The sequence below is a fragment of the Cinclus cinclus genome, chromosome 1, assembly GCF_963662255.1.
Source record: "Cinclus cinclus chromosome 1, bCinCin1.1, whole genome shotgun sequence".
In the NCBI taxonomy this organism is placed as follows: domain Eukaryota; kingdom Metazoa; phylum Chordata; class Aves; order Passeriformes; family Cinclidae; genus Cinclus; species Cinclus cinclus.
In genome coordinates, this window is record NC_085046.1 from 131,145,397 (window position 1) to 131,163,434 (window position 18,038).

The 18,038-nt window shown below is 40.1% G+C and overlaps 1 protein-coding gene across 1 annotated transcript; it reads right to left on the reverse strand.

Annotated features, from left to right (window-relative positions):
- Positions 1 to 1,874: 1,874 nt before the first annotated feature.
- PABPC1 (poly(A) binding protein cytoplasmic 1) lies at positions 1,875 to 17,941 on the reverse strand. The gene is made up of 15 exons (XM_062490565.1): positions 17,243 to 17,941; positions 12,546 to 12,739; positions 12,338 to 12,453; positions 10,396 to 10,535; positions 9,031 to 9,125; positions 7,386 to 7,523; positions 7,194 to 7,289; positions 6,429 to 6,701; positions 6,147 to 6,240; positions 5,870 to 5,980; positions 4,756 to 4,910; positions 4,243 to 4,327; positions 3,946 to 4,076; positions 3,558 to 3,653; positions 1,875 to 2,315 (listed from the first exon to the last, which is right to left on the reverse strand). Exons 1-14 carry the CDS (start codon positions 17,433 to 17,435, stop codon positions 3,561 to 3,563), a joined length of 1,914 nt encoding a protein of 637 aa, XP_062346549.1. The 5' UTR covers positions 17,436 to 17,941; the 3' UTR covers positions 1,875 to 2,315; positions 3,558 to 3,560.
- Between the last annotated feature and the right edge of the window lie 97 nt (positions 17,942 to 18,038).

The window sequence follows — 18,038 nt, forward strand, 5'->3', positions numbered from 1 at the left end:
ACAAACACCTTGTTTGCTATTTTTAAGATTTAGAAATAAAATAGAAGACATTTATTGAATAGGCATCTGTGGTATACAGCAGGGAATTACCATGTAAGGAAGACCGTGAAGAAATAAACCAAATCAACCCATGGCTTTGTTTTCTTAGGCTGTCATGATTACCTCAGCAGAATTGCCTCCCTGTTTCCTTCCATCATAGAAGTTACCCAGTATTTCATGATGGTACAAGATGCTAGTGCATGACACACCTACGGAAGTCTTGTACAAACTGAAAGGCTTCCTGTTCTCCTCCTTTTTGCTTCCCCATCAGCAAGATGTTAAATAACTTGCTCATTCTTACAAAACAAAAATTAGTTTGGTTAATTTCAGCAGACTCACAGAACACACAACTTATCTAGGAGAACAAGCAAAAGTGCAGTGGCCTCTTACTTTCCTGCTAGTGCCCTGAGAATCCTGGAAACAGGTTTTTGTAATATCCTTTAGACCTTCCATTAAACCTTTAATACCATCAGATTCTTCAGCATTCCCATTATGGCACTAGATATGTTTAGGACATTAGAACTGTCTCCAAAGTTTAAATGTCTTTATAGTTGACATTAAATAAAACCAAGATAATATCTTCAGCTTCTTAACATGTACATATCTTGTTTGAACTGCTTCTTCCATAGGATTTACCACCCAATTTAAAAAAATTCTTAATTCTAGTCACACACTTCAGCAAGACTGCAAATTAAAGGCTATCCCAGTCTGCTGCCATCAGGACAGGACTGAGTGCAAGAATTACACAAGTTTAACCTAATGCTTTTACAGCAAAGACTTTAATTAGATTCCATTTACACCAGACCAATTTCACCTCATTATGCTAGGCCTATTTCTTACATTCCATAAGAGAAAGCCTGAAGATCTTTGCAAGACAGGGAAAAAAAGGGGACTCCTGAACTGTCTTTTGGGGGACTTCAGAAAGCATACTAAAGGGCTTTTGACTGCAACAGCAGATCACAGAACACTGGCATTCTCACCATACAACACAGATTTCAGAGACTTCCAGAACAAACTAATCCCTTCATGTGAATTCATGGAATCTGCATTCTTTACATATAACAACTGAAATCCAGCAGACTTGCAGTAGCTACCAGTCATGCCTTCCTCCATCACTAACAGATCTTTGTGCCTCTTCCCCAGCCCAGCCTGCCAGGTTTTACTCTCTTCTATGCAAAAGCAGGACATGCCATTTTCACTGCTTCATTTCTCCCTTTGCATTATAGATTTTGAAAAAGCAACTTATAGAGCTGATTATGGGCTAAACTGGGTAGAAAACACCTCTTTATTCCACAGGTCTGCAGAAAGGGGAAAATGAAAAAGCAAGGCAGCAACTGTAGGATAATCCATCTGTGGATGGACAAACTTCAGTGCATCTGCTAACACACAGTGAAAGTTTTACAACAAAAGCCCTTTTACTGTCTCTCTTGATTAAGCATTTAACACTTAGCTTGATTATGCATTTAAGCATTAACCCCACAAAACTCCCAACCTCAGCACACTCCTGTAGCAAATGAAACAGCTCATTTGTTAGTGCTGCCTCTTCCCACTTCAGTGCCATCAGCCATTTCACTGCAAACCCCCTTCAGGGACACAAACTGAACTGAAGACCCCATCAGCCCTGACTGAAGACAGAATTATTTCTGTGCTATTGTACACTAGACCAGACTCAGACCAACCAGCAATTTAATTAAAAAACCCAAACATTCCCCCCCTTCCTTCACTTCTATTATTTAGAAGACAGTCTACAGATGTAGGCTTATCTTTTTTCAATTCACTAAAATACATTATAGAGTTGGATTCTAAACTGTACAAAAGAAACCACCACAAGTAAGTCAGTGTTTAAGGAATTTTTATTAAACCAAGAATTTTATAATCCAAATTACGTTTCTTTGCTCAGCTATCAATTCTCACTGTCAACTATAACAGTGGTGATAATCTGAGCTTTTCCACAGTAAAGAATTACAAAATTAAAGAAAGGAATGCTTTAAATTTTTGTACTGTGCTGAAAATTCTTTTCCCCTGGGTTTATAAAACATTAATTTGTATTTTTTATTTTACTATTTTTTTTTAAATTTTAAATCAATAAGTAATCTAGGACTAGCATTTGTTTTGCTAGCCCCGGCGTTGCTCTGTACGTAAGCTTCAAAGTTTCCTTTCCTTTTTTTATTTATTTTATATTTTGCAATGTTTTTCTCAATATTTAATAGTTTTTCCATGTTTAGATTTTTTTTTCTTCGGTGAAGCGAAGTTGTAGATTGTAGTCCCGGATAACTCTGCAAAGAAAAACACTGCTGTTATGTTTAAAACAAAAGCAGCACCCTCTATGTTTTCTGACAGGTTTTCTAATACTGTATGCCATGCATCACTCTGGGCTTTCAGTGTTCCAATGATGCCACAGCTCTTTAGAAGCACAATATCAGAGGTCCTCCCACTTTTTAGGGACACAAAAGTATTCTGAAGTCTGTGATCCTTAGCAAGGCAACACTGACTCTAGAAATGGACAGTCCCTCAGACAGCACCATTTCAAGCACAATGTTACTGTGATTGACTGCAGATCACCTCTGCTCTTGAGGCCAGCAAACTCAGGCTCATCAAATAACTACCTTAGAAGTATTTTCAGCTTCCAATTATTAAAACATCATGGAACAGACAGAGTAATGGTCTCAAAGTACAGGTGTCTTAGTTTAGGAGAGACAACCTATACAGCACTTATCTCTGTTGTGAAAGTGTCACTAGCAAAAAGAAAAAAAAAAAAACCAAACCAAACAACAAAAACCAGAAATGTGCAAAAATCATGACTCAAATTCTGCCTCCAAAAGGAAAATTGCAGAAATTAAAATACCAAGAATAAAGGAAAATTTTATGTGATCAAATGTTAAAGCAGGCACCTTCAAATGATAGCTACAAATGTGGAAAGCAAGTTCACAGGAAAACCTATCCAGACATAAGAGATAATAGATTCCTTTTAATCCTCAGCGCCACATTTTTTTCCCTGTCAAAATTGCTAAAGTACCACCATTTGCCTCTGTCAACCACAATTAAGATACTAACCCCACAGAAGGCAATGAAGAAATATCACTATTTTAACTGACATTAAATTCAGCCAAATCTGAAGTCAAGACAATACATAGCTTAGTTTCCATTTACTGTACAATTTTACAATTTGGTAAATATATACAAATTATAGTGTAAATAAGAGCTTCAATTTTTAAGGAAAAAGGGGGTTGGAGTACCATTTTAAGCTTATTTCAATTCCAGAAGTTGTTCCCAAAAATATGAATAGTAGCATTTGACCGAACTGCACACATGCCTAGAGCCAATTCCAGCTAAATGTGTTGTTAGAAACAATGACATGTCAGTAGCTTTTGCTAACCAAGTGAGCACAGGAGTTTGTTTACCATAGCTACTACTTCCTCTGGCTGCACATGACACAGAGCCTGACACATGCTGCTTGCAAGGCCATGGACAAAAGACTTGCTCCAGTCAACCTATGGAAGTACAGTGGCCAAACTTACTTATTAAACACTTGGAACCCCAGTGGGATTATTAACTGCCTTTTGAGCAGCCTCTTTAGCTTGGTGGGCTTGTAGTACGGCAACAGCTTCATCAACCTGTTAAGTAAAAATAAAAAGTTAATTAAGGGAAGCTTAGCAATTTCTGTATATTTAAGTTAATAATACAGTGGAAATTATACATATAAACAATGCCTGCAATGTTGAAAAGAAAAAGGAGAACATTCCAAGTCCAGTTCATGCAGTGTAAGTCACTGTCACCCTTTGAAAGAGGATACTCCTGCCCTGAGCCACCACTGCATTGTTGTCACTCCACTGTGCCAGCATGAACAACTGTTAGATCAGTGTAGACTTAACCACCTACGGAACCAGTGCAAGGAAGTCCACCTACCTTCGAACGAAGAGACTCAGGAGACTCGAGCATGTGGAGGAGTTCAGAGTTGTCAATCTCCAACAACATACCAGTGATCTTACCCGCCAGAGTAGGGTGCATGCTTTGAATAAGGGGGAATAGACGTTCACCTAGAGAGAAAAAAGTTAATCAGGGACAAATCCAGCCTAAATGTAAGGGCTAATGGAAACGAAGTTGTCCTTCTGCTAAAACCATTTATTCTGCATTTTAAGATTGAAGAAGTGTACTTTAATTGTACTTCTGCTACAATGCATGGAGAAGGTATCATGTACATACCTAACATCTGCTTTTGTTCTTGTGGAGGGGCAGAAGCCAACATGGAAGCAGTCAAGGGTTCCTGACCTTGCACATGGACAGCAGGCTGCAAATTAATTTAACAACATTTGAAAATTAAACCCTGGCATATAATTAGGTGCAGCTTCAAACGGCCAGGATTTCGCAAGTCAGTGTACACAATGCCTACAGGGTCAGAAACATCAAAGAAATTAACAACTATGTCTATTTAATCAAATACTACTGGTTGAGCTGAATGATGATGCTGAAGATTATTACAAACTGCCCCACTGAGGAGCAAACAGAAGAATTTAGGCTAAGGTACGAGGGAAGTGAAAAGTACAAAGCGACATGGGATCACATCCTGTCTCAGGTAAACTTCAAATATACTTTACTCCCTAGTGCTTTTATTCTACTGGCATGACGCAGAGCCTGGGCTGCCCTCCCATCACCGTCGCCACCTTCCTCTGCAAAGAACATCAGTAAAAGCAGAGAGCAGTTCCCCAGATCACACACCTGCTGCATAGCAACCTGCGGCTGCGTGTTGAGGTGCTGCTGAGGATTGCGAACACCCGCAGCGTATTTGTACTGTGGTACTGTGCGCACAGCAGGAGTGGCTGCAGTAGCTGCTGCTGCAGGACGTGGACCCATCGTTTGTGTTGATGTATTAGCTGAAAAAACAGTAACAGAACTCCATATGTAAATTATTATTATTATTATAATTGCATTTTGTCCAACAAACCAATTTGAATCAAACACCTAATTTAGGTATTGTGTTACAGATTCATCTTAGCACTATTGTCAACTGTCACATCACTGATCACATACAAATGTTCAAACCTTGAAATTTACTGGATGCTACTTTCCAGTTACTTCATTTATGAACTGCCCTTTTTACATGCTATTGAAAAAACATCTGTGATAAAAAATCCACTTTGAGTATTAATATAATTTCATTATAAGCTGAAGGACATTATGTCAGTCATTCTAAAAAGATACTTTTAGGAAGCACACTGCTGCCTGATACATTCTGGGAGAATCATGACTTCAGAGAAATTGAGGACTCCCCATTCCTGGAGATGTTCAAGACCAGTCTGGATAGGGCTCTGAGTACTCTGGACTACTGGAGGGCTCCCTACCTCTGGCAGGGGGGGTTGAACTACATGAACTTTAAGGTTCCTTCCAACACAAACCATTCAATGATCACAGTCAATTCTGGTTCATTCAGTGATGTGCAGATTTCGCATTCATGATATTGGCTCACAACAATAAAATAGGTATATGTGAAATACAAAAAAATTATCAAGAGCTAAAATTGTATCATCTCAATATTTCTACATGCAATCTATAATTACAATTGCTGCAACTATGTTTAGACTTGACAGAAGCCATCATATAGTATTACTGAAGTGCACCCAAGAGTAAGTGCTTCATCCTGAAGAGAAGTAATCACAGCTGAGTCTTTGCTGGGACAGTATTTAAAGCAATTACTAGAAAGTAATATTAGCTTATTCATTAGGAATATCAAAGTGATATTAAACTTACAAATGTTTATTTTGTGAGATCACACTGAACCAGCAAAATTGAAACAGAAGCCCTAATACTTAAACTTTGCATAAATCCAACTCACCAACACGCTGCGTTGACATGACTCGTGGAACTTGGGAAGAAGCTGGTCTCATGGTACTGAACGGTGGTCTGGGTGCTGCTGGGCGGATAGCACCAGGCATGTTTTGGAATGCTATGGTTTAGAAAAAATACATCGTTACTGAAACACTGAGTGGCGACAACATGGCAAACAGAAGACTGCTACTTCAATGCCATGAAAATGTATTTGAAAGTGCGAAGGTAAATGCTACGGAGTTTACAGCAACCACTGCCAAGAGGTAAAGCAAGAAGTGACTTACGATGAGGTCTGGCACCCTGAGCAGTCCAGCGAGGACTAGGTCTAGCGAGTTGAGCAAGCTGATTAGTAGGATAGTACGCAGCACGGTTCTGAGTCTGCCAAACACAACAACATCACTTAACTCTGATGTCTGTGAAGGGCATGCCGAACAGCCCAACACCCTCCCGCTATGAGATTAAAATGCTGAAATCATGGACACACACCAACAGTTATATTTACTTTTAAATCTAAGCAGACTTTATAGGCAGTACAAAATAATTCAATTACTCATCTCTACGCGTACCTGAGGAATAGCTGCCATGAAGTATCCTGAAGGAGGTGCTGGCTGGTAGGGGTTGATTACAGGATTAGGTACTGCTCTTACACTTGCCATCCTCTGCATGTACTGGTTGGTGAGATGAGCTTGGCGCTCCTCTTTACGTTGGGCTAGAGCTACATATAATGGTTTAGTAGCCACAATTCTACCATTCATTTCTGTGACTGCTTTGGTGGCTTCTTCTGGTGATGAAAAGCATACAAATCCAAATCCTTTGCTGCGGCCACCTTCCATCATCACCTGTCAGTACAAAATTTAGTTTTAAAACTAAATGTTCTGTGTCATACCTATTCAACTTCTATGAGTTTCTTGTTTCAGCTTATTAGAAGTGAGACTGCTGGAGTTTCCTTAGTCTTTCTGACTTGCTTCGGCTAGCTCGGAGGTCAAGACGTACATTACAATAAGAGACCACAGGTTTGTTTTACTGAGTGTTTTATAGAAGTTAATATTGTGTAAATAATAGCTAACTGTTACCTGAATAGAGAGGAAAATCTCATTGAAATAACAACGAGCACAATATTGCACTGGAAATATGTAATTTATCTCACACTAGTCTCAATTTATTTCAAGAAAGGACGATCATATGATGTTTAACATTACGTACAATAATCAAGAAAGCTGATGCCCACATTTACAGTGGGTCACATCTGTTACTGAATGAAATTAACTTTTCTTTGGTGACAGATCACTACTTATTTCAGAGAACACATGAGCACAATCTATGAACTTTACCTTTGCACTAGTGATTGTACCAAATGGGGAGAACTCTTTTCGGAGACGCTCATCATCAATACCATCATCAAGATTTTTCACATAAAGGTTTACACCCTAAGAAAACAGGTAAGTTATTTTTAAAAGCAAGTGTTCTGCGTAAATCTCAAACTATCATATAATGGAATTAGCCCTTTTGATTTAAAACTGAACCTGGTATCTGGTGATCCTGTCCTGCTTCATTTGTTCAAACTTGCGCTTCAGCTCCGTCTGTCTTTCCACCTTTTTCTGAGCCCGACCAACATAGATTTGTTTTCCATTGAGCTCTTTCCCATTCATCTCATCTACAGCCTTCATTAACAAACAACAAGTTAGCAGTGCCTTTTTTTTAGTCCAGCATTTTTCAGACACACAAAAAAGCAATTCAAACATAAAAAGCTACATAAGGATTCTAGAAAAAGAGCTAATCCATCTTAAAATACCACTAATAGAAACAAAATACCCGAAGACTTCCCCACTTATAGTAACATGAAAACTGCTTTCCAAGGGTGTTTGCCTTGTTGAAGACAAGTCACAAGGGATGCAAATGCAAACCACTTTTTTTAATACACAGCTGGAGGAAAAAACCCAAGTTGCAAGAACTATTTTTCCAGTCTTATCTTGCTAACGACAGAGAAAAGCAAATGAAGTTGAAAACTTTAATTTACCTGGTTCTGTCTTTAAAACTAACACCTGAAATGTAGTATCTATCAGAACTTTCTATACTACATGTTAAACTACATGTACAGCTTTTTTGTTCATTTTCAGTCATTAAGCAAATACTTAGAAGGATGAAAATATGAACTTTTCACCTTCATACTGTTTTGAGTTACAACTCTTCAGACTTAAAAACTCTGGCACTCACTAAATTTAAAACCAGAAGTCACCAGTTTATTGTATATGTTTATGATCAAAGCCATTAAGACATTTTTACAGAGATGCTGGAATTTTATGTTATTTAAAACATCCAACATGTGATTCTGACTGCAGTAAGAGAAACTATTAATCAATGTACGCAAGACTGAAAAATGTAGGTGTTAAGACAGACAGCATTTGTACAAATCTCTCACTTTTACACTTGACGTACTGACATATCACCAAAATGCCTTTTGAAAAGCAAACTTTGTTTGTTCTGTACATGACTTGTTCTGTACTGTGTTTTTTTCCTGATGCTATGTCCCTACTGTCACAGTAACTGACATATCAAAGCAACCAGTTGACAAAGAATTAAGTTATTCAGCATGCTATAGACATATACACAAACAAAAAGGACCCTTCTTCCAAAGTTACCCCTCCGAATAAAAGCAACATCACAGGGCTCTATGACTATTTTCTCACAGCTATGCCAAACATGCTTTATAAAACTAATAGCCTTCCTGCTGACTTCCAAGAGCTACAGTTTGAAAACACAATTCTTTCTGCCTTACACTAACATTTTGTGCAACCACACTGGATCCAATGATTCAGAGATGTAGTAATTTACTATGCTGTATATTGCTCAGCATGCGAGAGTCCAAATATCATTGAGACCTTTAAGTCCAACTACAACAGGTTTTTAAATTATCCAAGATTCCCTGTTTCTACACCAGTTCCAGCTGTACCAGAGTATCTTGATTTAATAGGTTTCTCAGACCACCTGACAGTTGCTCATAGGAAAGCATTCTAACTGACAGAAACTGTCAGAACTGCGCTAAGTAATTTAGGGAGGGAGCGCCTCTTTTTGCAGTGTCCTTGACCAATTAAAAAAAACTTAATCACTCAATGAAACATTATTTGGGTCTCAGTTACAGGATTCCTAAAATTAAGTCCAAAATCTTACTTTTTGGGCATCTTCATGTCTTTCAAAACTAACAAAGCCAAAGCCTTTGGATTTTCCACTCTCATCAGTCATAACTTTCACACTTAGGGCAGGACCTAAAAAGAGAATGAAATACTTATGCTTCATATACAGTGCATTCTTCTCACCTTTTGAACATTCTCTTTACAAGGTAATATTTAGTTTATTTCACCTGTATTACAAAGGACTCCTGCACCAATAATGGTATCAAGTAAATGTCACCAATTAATATGAAATTACTAATTTGCCCCAATGAACTTCAGCCATTATGGCTCAAGTCTGCCATGCTGCATTTCTTTTCTACTGTATTTTTCAACCAAAATTTCACCTCAAACTGAAAGAAAATTTTGCCACAAAGTGAATAAAATTTGTTTTATCATTAAAAATTATGACACTGAAGCAGGTACTGAAAAAGCCAGAGGGAAGCCTTGAAATTTGGTACATGTTTCACCACTTATCCTGGTGGAAAGGCCATCCTAGCTCAGCAATTTCATAAGCTCTGTAAAACTGCAGTCCAGAGCTCAATTGGAAGTAGCCAATTTAGCTGTAGCAGCTAAATTCACTATTGTTTCAACCACAGATACTTGAAGAACAGAAAGGAATTTCCTGTACATGCAGTTTAAGGCTGCTACAGGGTATCTCTTTTACAAGGCTTTCCCTTGCTTTACACAATATCCACTGGAGAACAGCCAAAGCATACAGGAAAGAAAGTAAGTTTTACAAAAAGTGAGGTTCAAAATAAAACGTGAAGAACCTGTAATGGCATTAAGGGATTTGACATGTCCTACTTTGATGCTAACACATAATATACATTACTACATCATGGTCGTTATGTCCACCATAATTTTGCCCTGTGTGTAACTGAGGATCAAGGCAGAATCTCATAGCTTGGTGCTGGAATAGTTCCTTATAATTTTGCATTAGGTCAACCACCACAATGCAACTGAATAACAGAGGTAAGTCTGCAGGTCAATGAAAGCAATAGCAAACTCATTTGTCACACATCTTGTAGGTGATGATATTATAAAATCAATCCATAGTAAACCAGAGAACACTTCTATTTGCAACTTTCAAAAAGCTGTAGAACACAGACACGCTCCTTTCAGATTACTGAAAACATTTCTGATGGCAGGACTAAATATGATATTCTGCCCATTTCAAGTTCAGACACTACTGCAGTTCTGAATCTGAAACTGAAATTAAGTACCAACTTTACAGTAACCTTTTATTATATTTTTACATCAACAGCAGACAGCCCTGAATCCTTGTATTTCAAGGCACTTTACAGATATGATACATGTAGTAAACTGAAGTTCACTTGTGTTTATATAAACATTAAGACATTACCAAACTTGCCAAAGAGTTCCTTAAGTCTCTCATCATCCATATCTTCTCCAAAATTTTTGATGTAAACATTAGTGAATTCTTTTGCTCTGGCTCCAAGCTCTGCCTCACGTTCCTTGCGGGATTTAAACCTTCCAACAAATCTAGTTGCAGGAAGAACAGAGTAATACAGATTAAAGCAAGTGTCTCAAGTTTAAAAACTTACTTTAGTCCTCCAGAACTGTATTTTATTCTTTATCAGTCTTGTTCACTTATAGGTAGGAAATTCTTTAGATAAAATATTTATTATAAAAATCAGAAAAACAATGCCACTGTCCTTTGCTACATTAGCATGTTTATCCCAGTTACAAGGCATGAAAATGCTTTCAAGCCTTTGGTGAGATTCTTCACTCTTATAAAACAGCCTTTGACAAGCAGACCTCAGCAATGGAAAGAGTACTAAGAGACTGAAGAGAAATTCTAGATAACAGCATAATCCCTCTGCCATACTAACAACATGGCAGCCTTAAAGCAGTTGCTGCTCTCTGATCCAGTTTTTGAGCAAGGGATATTTACCTAACTGTCCCCTCCCAAACAGACCTTTCCAGTAACAAAGACTTGCTTTTAGGCATAGTGAAATAAATAGTTCAACATGCTCTTGAGTCAAATACCGTTGCAAATTGGCTGGGAACACCAATGGTTAGTTCATACTGGCAGAAAAAGGGCAGAACCTCAACATAACATTCTGCAGCCCAAGGACGTGCCCTAGCACAGACTGTACATGGCTGACACTGATTTCTGACAGTAACTCCTACTTTCAAATTTTATTGTAGGCTCTAACTTAATAGTTGCAAATTTGGCAAATGCAACACAGCAGCATCCAGTACCTCCGTAATTTTTAAACGTTGACAATTTCACCTAATTTATAGCAATCAAATATAGTAAGAATGGAGTGCAATGTGTTCAGCAGATTTTGATAGTGAGTGAAGTGTTTTAATTGATTTCTAAAAGACTATCCTGAATAGAAATTCAAAGCAAAATTAACTTTCACGATATGCTTTACTCCTGTGCTCTTATGACAGCATGCTGACAATTTTTACTAATTTAAGGTTGTATAACAATGGCCACTGAATAAAAGCATCCACAATATGTCAGCCAAGAACAGAACAAGTGGGGAAAACTACATTCTAACATTTCAAAATATGTGTTTTCCCTGTATGTGTCTCGATCTATCCATCTCTACATATTAAAATAATCCATGATGGTAAGCTGATGATGATTTCTGTTATCCTTTTTCCAAACCCTCCTAAGCCTTTAGAAAGCTGCTCTTTTGCAATTACACCAAACACTATAATGATCCTTTATGCATAGCTGTCAGGCACACTCACTCCCCCATCCTAAATATTATTAAAGAAGTTGCCAAATAACATTTTTTCCTACAATGTAGAACAGTGAGAATGTTTAAAACATTGCGCTTCTCTAAGTTTTATTTTCCACTCCCTAGATATGCCTATCAACAGACATTCATACAAAATCTGACCACTCTTTAGTGCCAAGTAACTGTAACACTAAGTATCAGCTGACTCCAAAATACAGATAGCACACTTAGCTCACAACTCTTATAAAGGGAGTATTATTCAGAATACTTAATGGATTGTATTTTATCTCAGACCAGTAAGATCAGAAAACCAGGGAAGATCCCAAATCCTCATGAGTGTATTGGCTTGTAAGACGATTAATACAACAACTTTTTCCTCTGGAGTCCATTATTTGTCTTTTTGAACTTAGACTGCCTCTAGAATAGGCAGGTGATAGAATTCTTACAATCCTTAGCACTAAAACTCTACACATTCTTAAAATTAAAAATTTTTAGAAAAACCTTCCTTTCATAGGCAAGCTTTCGAATCTGTCTGCCATAAAATGAATTTCAGTTTGCTGATCCCCAAATAGTAATTTATGTACTTACACTTTGCGGTCATTAAGCAGCATACCATTCATTTTTTCAATAGCTCTTTCTGCAGCTTCCTGTGTCTCAAAATGTACAAATCCATAACCCTTGGATCCATTTTCATCACACACCACCTATTAATGAAAAACCTTGTTGTAATACCCATGGAATGTTTCCAGCATAAACTGAGGAGTTTACATGTCAATACATTTTATTTTCCACTAACCTTACAAGACAGGATGTTCCCAAAAGCAGAAAATGTGTCATACAAAGCTTTGTTATCAATTGATTTGTCCAAGTTTTTGATGAAGATGTTTCCTACACCGCTTTTGCGCAGAGATGGATCGCGCTGAGACCACATGATGCGCACTGGTTTGCCCTTAATGACATCAAAGTTCATGGTGTCCAAAGCTCGTTCAGCTGGAAAAACATTATGGAATTATCAGAAAATGCTAGTTAGCTTAATAAGCACACAAATAGCAGCTGAAGTACAATTCTTAATAATATTTTTACTATTTCAAGTCCAGCACCATCACCAACCTGCAAGCCCATCCCTCCAGGGTACACTGTTGTATGCAAGGAAGAACTGGCAAAAACTCATCAGCAAAAGCTGCACTTTGGAAGAAGCACAAGTCAGCTGAGCAAGCTGTAGAAATCTCATTAGCCCATAGGACTAGATCTGTGAAAAGATGGTATGGTAACAGGAAAAAATGCAGCAAGTAGCAGCTGCTACAAAGTTTTAACATTAGTGAAAATCAGCAAGCTTCTTCCATATCACATAGGAGTATACTGTGTCAACAAAAATGCTTTTTGGGGTACTGCTTGTGCTTATATAAGGCCTTTTGCAAATATTAACGTAAGAACACCTACAAGAGCAATACCCCTAAACCGACAAAACATCTTTTCTAGGCGGATGCTCAAGCCTCATTTAAGCAGCTATTCCACACAACTTCCTCAGTGACCAAAAAGATCTGTGACTGAATTCTGGGGCAAGAGACAGTTCAAAGAGATTCAAAATTAGCACTTAGTTTAGAGAATCTGAAATGATACACATTTTAAAAGATCACAATGAAATACATATGAGCTCAAAGAAGGAGCAAGCATTAAAACAGCAAACCAGGTTTTGTTACTCCAACTGAGTAGTTTTTCCAGTAGAACTCCATAACTAACTTTTCAAATTCTGCATGTTAAATCTCTTGTGTATTTAGATGGGAAAGTATCAAGACTTGCTCCGTTTTTACACATCCCTTCAAAGCCACAAGACAGGTCTGCGATGTTATAACTCAACTTGTGTATTTAAGCACAAAAGAGCAACAGTTCCCAAGCACAGCAGTCCCTTTTCATCCCTGTAAGTCTGAACAAAGTCACAATAAATACCTGAAGTAACACCCATGAGTACTAACTCACTTCACTGTAATTTGCAAATATCTGAGGTTAACAAGACTGAAATCAGCTTAGTGATCATTTAAAATCAGCAACAGTGACAGTTAAAATTCTTTGGGAAGAACAAGGGCCAACCATTATTTAATGTTTTTGTTCTTTAAGTGCTGCTATTGCCTTGAGCTATATTGTTGCATGTCATGGCCAAAGACAATTTGCAGTGAGCCTGGGATTCAGCTCATAAACCATGTATTATATCCTTTCTTGTGACAGTCTCAGATTAGAAATAAATTTGAAGATTTTATTCTCTGGAAGACATCTGTAGGCATTAAAGAAATGGACATCTAACATTTTCATGGGTAAAAAGATAATTTATACCATTACCATATTCACGTGATAGTAGCAACTCAGCAACTTACTTAAAACTGAAGCCACGAAAATTACATGCCAGTCTTCTAAGTCAATAAAGCTTTCAAAAGCTTTAATACAAAGTAAGCAGGAGAGAAAAGGCAACCTAGATAGTGTTAATAAGAAATTAAAATCATTGGAAGGCTCTATACTACAAAAGTGGGTGGGGAGGAGGTAAAAAAAAATACAGGAAAAAAGAAAAAAACCTGTGGATATCAGACCGGCGCCACAGCAGAAACTTGTAAGACTTGACTACTGCCCTAGAAGTCATTACAATTATTACTGCCAGCACCAATAGATGTGCCAGCAACAAACAGTTCATTATTTCCAGAAGTAGTATCAGGGCTTCCTTTACTAGAAAAGAGGCTTTTCTACTTCATACTAACTGCTTCTAGAATAATCCTGACACTCCTCAAAAATGTGTGCTCCTAGACATATTTCCCAGCCATCTGACTGAAAGTGGGTCCATAGGTCCTTTGTGAACATTACCACTCTTAACAAATAATGAGCCTGTGTCTTAGACCAGTGCAATTTCTCCACAAGGACAGCATGGAAACTCCAACAGCTCTCCTCATCTCTCCTTTGGAGCACAGGTACAAGGAATTTCAGTTTTTCTGCCTAATCAACACCACATTGTCATTCCACGGTAGATTTTTAAACCATTACTAGGCTCCATCTACAATCAGGTACCAGTTCCTCTCATTAAAATTCCCAACGAGTGAAACTGCCTCACTTTCATCACATTTCAGTCATATAAAAGGCTGTGCCGGTTGCAGGAGGCAGGCAGCTCCATTCAGCAGCGGAACTTGTTACCAATGGACACACCTACCCGGGCTGTACTTCTGCTGATTCTGCTGGAGCTCTCACTGAATGACTCACCAGCTCCCATTTTAGTCGTGAGCAAGTGGACAGTCCACTCTAACAAAATCACTCACAATATACACTTAATGCCAACTTGTGCTAAATAGCAATAGCTATGAAACAAAAAAGACTCTGGAAACATAACCATTCTAAAAATTCAAAGGATTCTGATGCAGTTTCAGATTACTCAAGAATATTTCTAGTTTAGTGATTAAACAAGATTGCCCAAGTTTTACTCCAGACTATGACTCAAATCCAGAAAAGTCACAACTCTGAAATGTGTGCATACCTCACGCGTGTGTCATCAGGCCTAATTGGTTTTTAGAAGAGCTTTGAGATCCCTCGTTTACAGACAGCTGGTGATGTCAAGCACACCTTCAAAGCTATTTTTTAAAACCCAAGGTAGTTGTTACTAGCTGTTTAATAGCTATAGCTTGAGACGTAGCTAAAAATTTGGCTAAACCGATAAAAGGTATGTAGTTTGGAATCAAAATAAAACCGGGATGATTATAATAAGCATTCATCCTCAAAACTCCTATTTCAAAGTTTCTGTAAACGAACATATTGGCCTATAAAAATCCCCCATTAAATGTTTTCTAGGTATTTGCCAAGAATATAAAATTCTGTAAATCTTGAAAAAGTATAATCGTGCAGTACCATTGAAGTTTATTTTAAGCAACTGCTTCCAGGTATGTGCCAGATGCAGGTTTGATAAAGATGAGAAATACTTTTAGCTGAATGGACTAGATATAGACTAAAATGTGTCCCCCAAAGCCTGAAAAACACTTATAACATTTGGAATAACATCACCTTTCTAAGAGGCATATTCATAAACTGAATTAAACACTGCTCAGGTGAAAAAAGCTCTGTTTGTTCCCATATTTGACGAATTGCAAACCAAGTCACAAAATGCACTATGCTGACCTAATGATAATGATAAATTCAGTCCTTATGGAACTCTGTCAATACTAAGGAGAAGCAGCACTTGAATTAGCTTCACCTTATGCCCTCACATTATTATCTCACAGTACTGACCTGTGCTAATTCCTTATTTTTCTGAGAAACTGTACCAGACATTTTTATTTCATGAAAGCAAAGTATGTCAAAACAAACAACCAAATCATCTCATCCTAAAGAATGGCTCAATAAATCAAAAGCTCTCAGAACTGAGAGAGCTGATAACAGGTGAAGTATTTGCCTATTAAGATGAGACAGTAACTTTTGTACTGCTTGCATACAGATACCATCGGCACACCAAAGTCTGATCTGATAACAACTGTATGCTAAAGCTAATTCTGAAAGCCAGTTAAAGCTAATTACTTGAAAAGTTTGTAATTTAAGTATCTCACTTTCATATGCTTTAAAATAAAACCATTATAATAGAAAGATCTGAACTGTACTTGAAATCACGTATCTTCTAGTGGGCCTATTACTTTTTTTTTAACTGGACTCCATAAAACTTAGAACAAGTCACATTCGGTTCTTTTAGTGAAACACTCTCCAAATGGATCACGCTGTGTTTCCCAACATGATCAGAACCACAGAGTAAGTTTCCTTAACGATATAACTTTAAAGAAAGAGCAACGCTTCGTGAAAAAACAAGTTTCATAAAAATGCGACTTAGGAGAAACAATGTCAGAAAATTTACTGCGAAGAGACACGGATGAGAGCACAGCTCGGGCTCCAGCTACAAGAGAAAGCAGCACAAGGAGGCCCAAGTAGTTCCATGCCCTTCCCGCACGTGACAGATCTGCCATGGTGTTTTAACAAACGCTTCGGCCTGGACGCCTGTGAAACTACCCAGCCACGCCGGTGCGTCCTACTTCCTTCTCCCGGCCTCTTAACCACGCACTCACACACACCCAGCTCCTGCGCGGTTATTAAAAGGTGCTAATCACTGCGATGTTTTCCTCCAGCTACCCTTCATCTCGTAGGGACGTGAAGAGCCGCCTGCACACTCGTCCACAATCCCCTCCCCGGGAGCAGGGGGCAGCCCCGCCGGGCCCCCGGGGCTCCCCCGCCCATCGCCGGGGCCCCGCGACCGCTCTCGATCCGCCGAAGCGCCTCCCCCCACCCCCCCACCCCCCGCTTCTCCGGCCGCCACGAGGCGCGGGCGGCCCGGGCCGCGTGTGAACGGCGGCCCCGCCGCCAACTTCCCCCCGCGCCCCTCCGGGTCCGCCCCGTCCCGGGCGGCAAAATGGATGCGGGGCGGCGGCCGGAGCGGGGGGCAGGGGACAAACATGGCTCCGCCGGCGCCCGCGGCCCGGCACTCACCGTCGGCGGGCTGCTGGAAGTTGACATAGGCGTATCCGAGCGAGCGGCGGGTGATCATGTCCCTGCAGACGCGGATGGAGAGGATGGGCCCGGCGGGGCTGAACTTCTCGTAGAGCATGGCCTCGGTCACGTCGGGGTGCAGGTCCCCCACGTAGAGCGAGGCCATGGGGTAGCTGGGGGCGCTGGGGTTCATCCTGCCGCCGTCTCCCGGCGCTGGGGGGGCGCTGACGAGGCGGAGGCCGCGGCGGTCGGTACGAGCGGGGCCGGCGGAGGCGGCGGAGGGCCGCTCGGACTCAACGGCTGCGGCGGGTGCGGCGGATAGGCGGGCGGGGGTCGGGTCGCTCCGTGCGGGCCGAGTGGAGCTGGCGGCGGCGGGTGCTGCGTTCGGCGGGGTCGGGCTCGCTGTGTGTCTCCTCTCGGCTGCGCCGGGTCCGGGGACTTCGCTTCACCGGGTTATTTTATATCAAACCGGCCGTTTGCAGAAAGGTTGTCGGGAAGGTTGGATGAGGAAAGAGGGTTATTTTTTTGAAAGGTTTTTTAAGATTTTTGGATTTTTTTTGGCTTTTTTAAATATTTTTTTTTTAGTAATAAATGGTGCTGCGGGGCCGGGCCGGCGTGTCCGGGTGGTCCGGAGCACACGCACTGCGCACACAGCTCCGACGGCGGCCGGGGGACAAGGGGGCGGCCGCCGCCCCGGCCGCGCTCTATATATACCCGCCCCGCCCCCCCGCCCCCGCCGCGCCGCGCGCCACGCACCGCGCCGCGCGCACCGCGCACGCGCGCCTGCGGGCGGGGG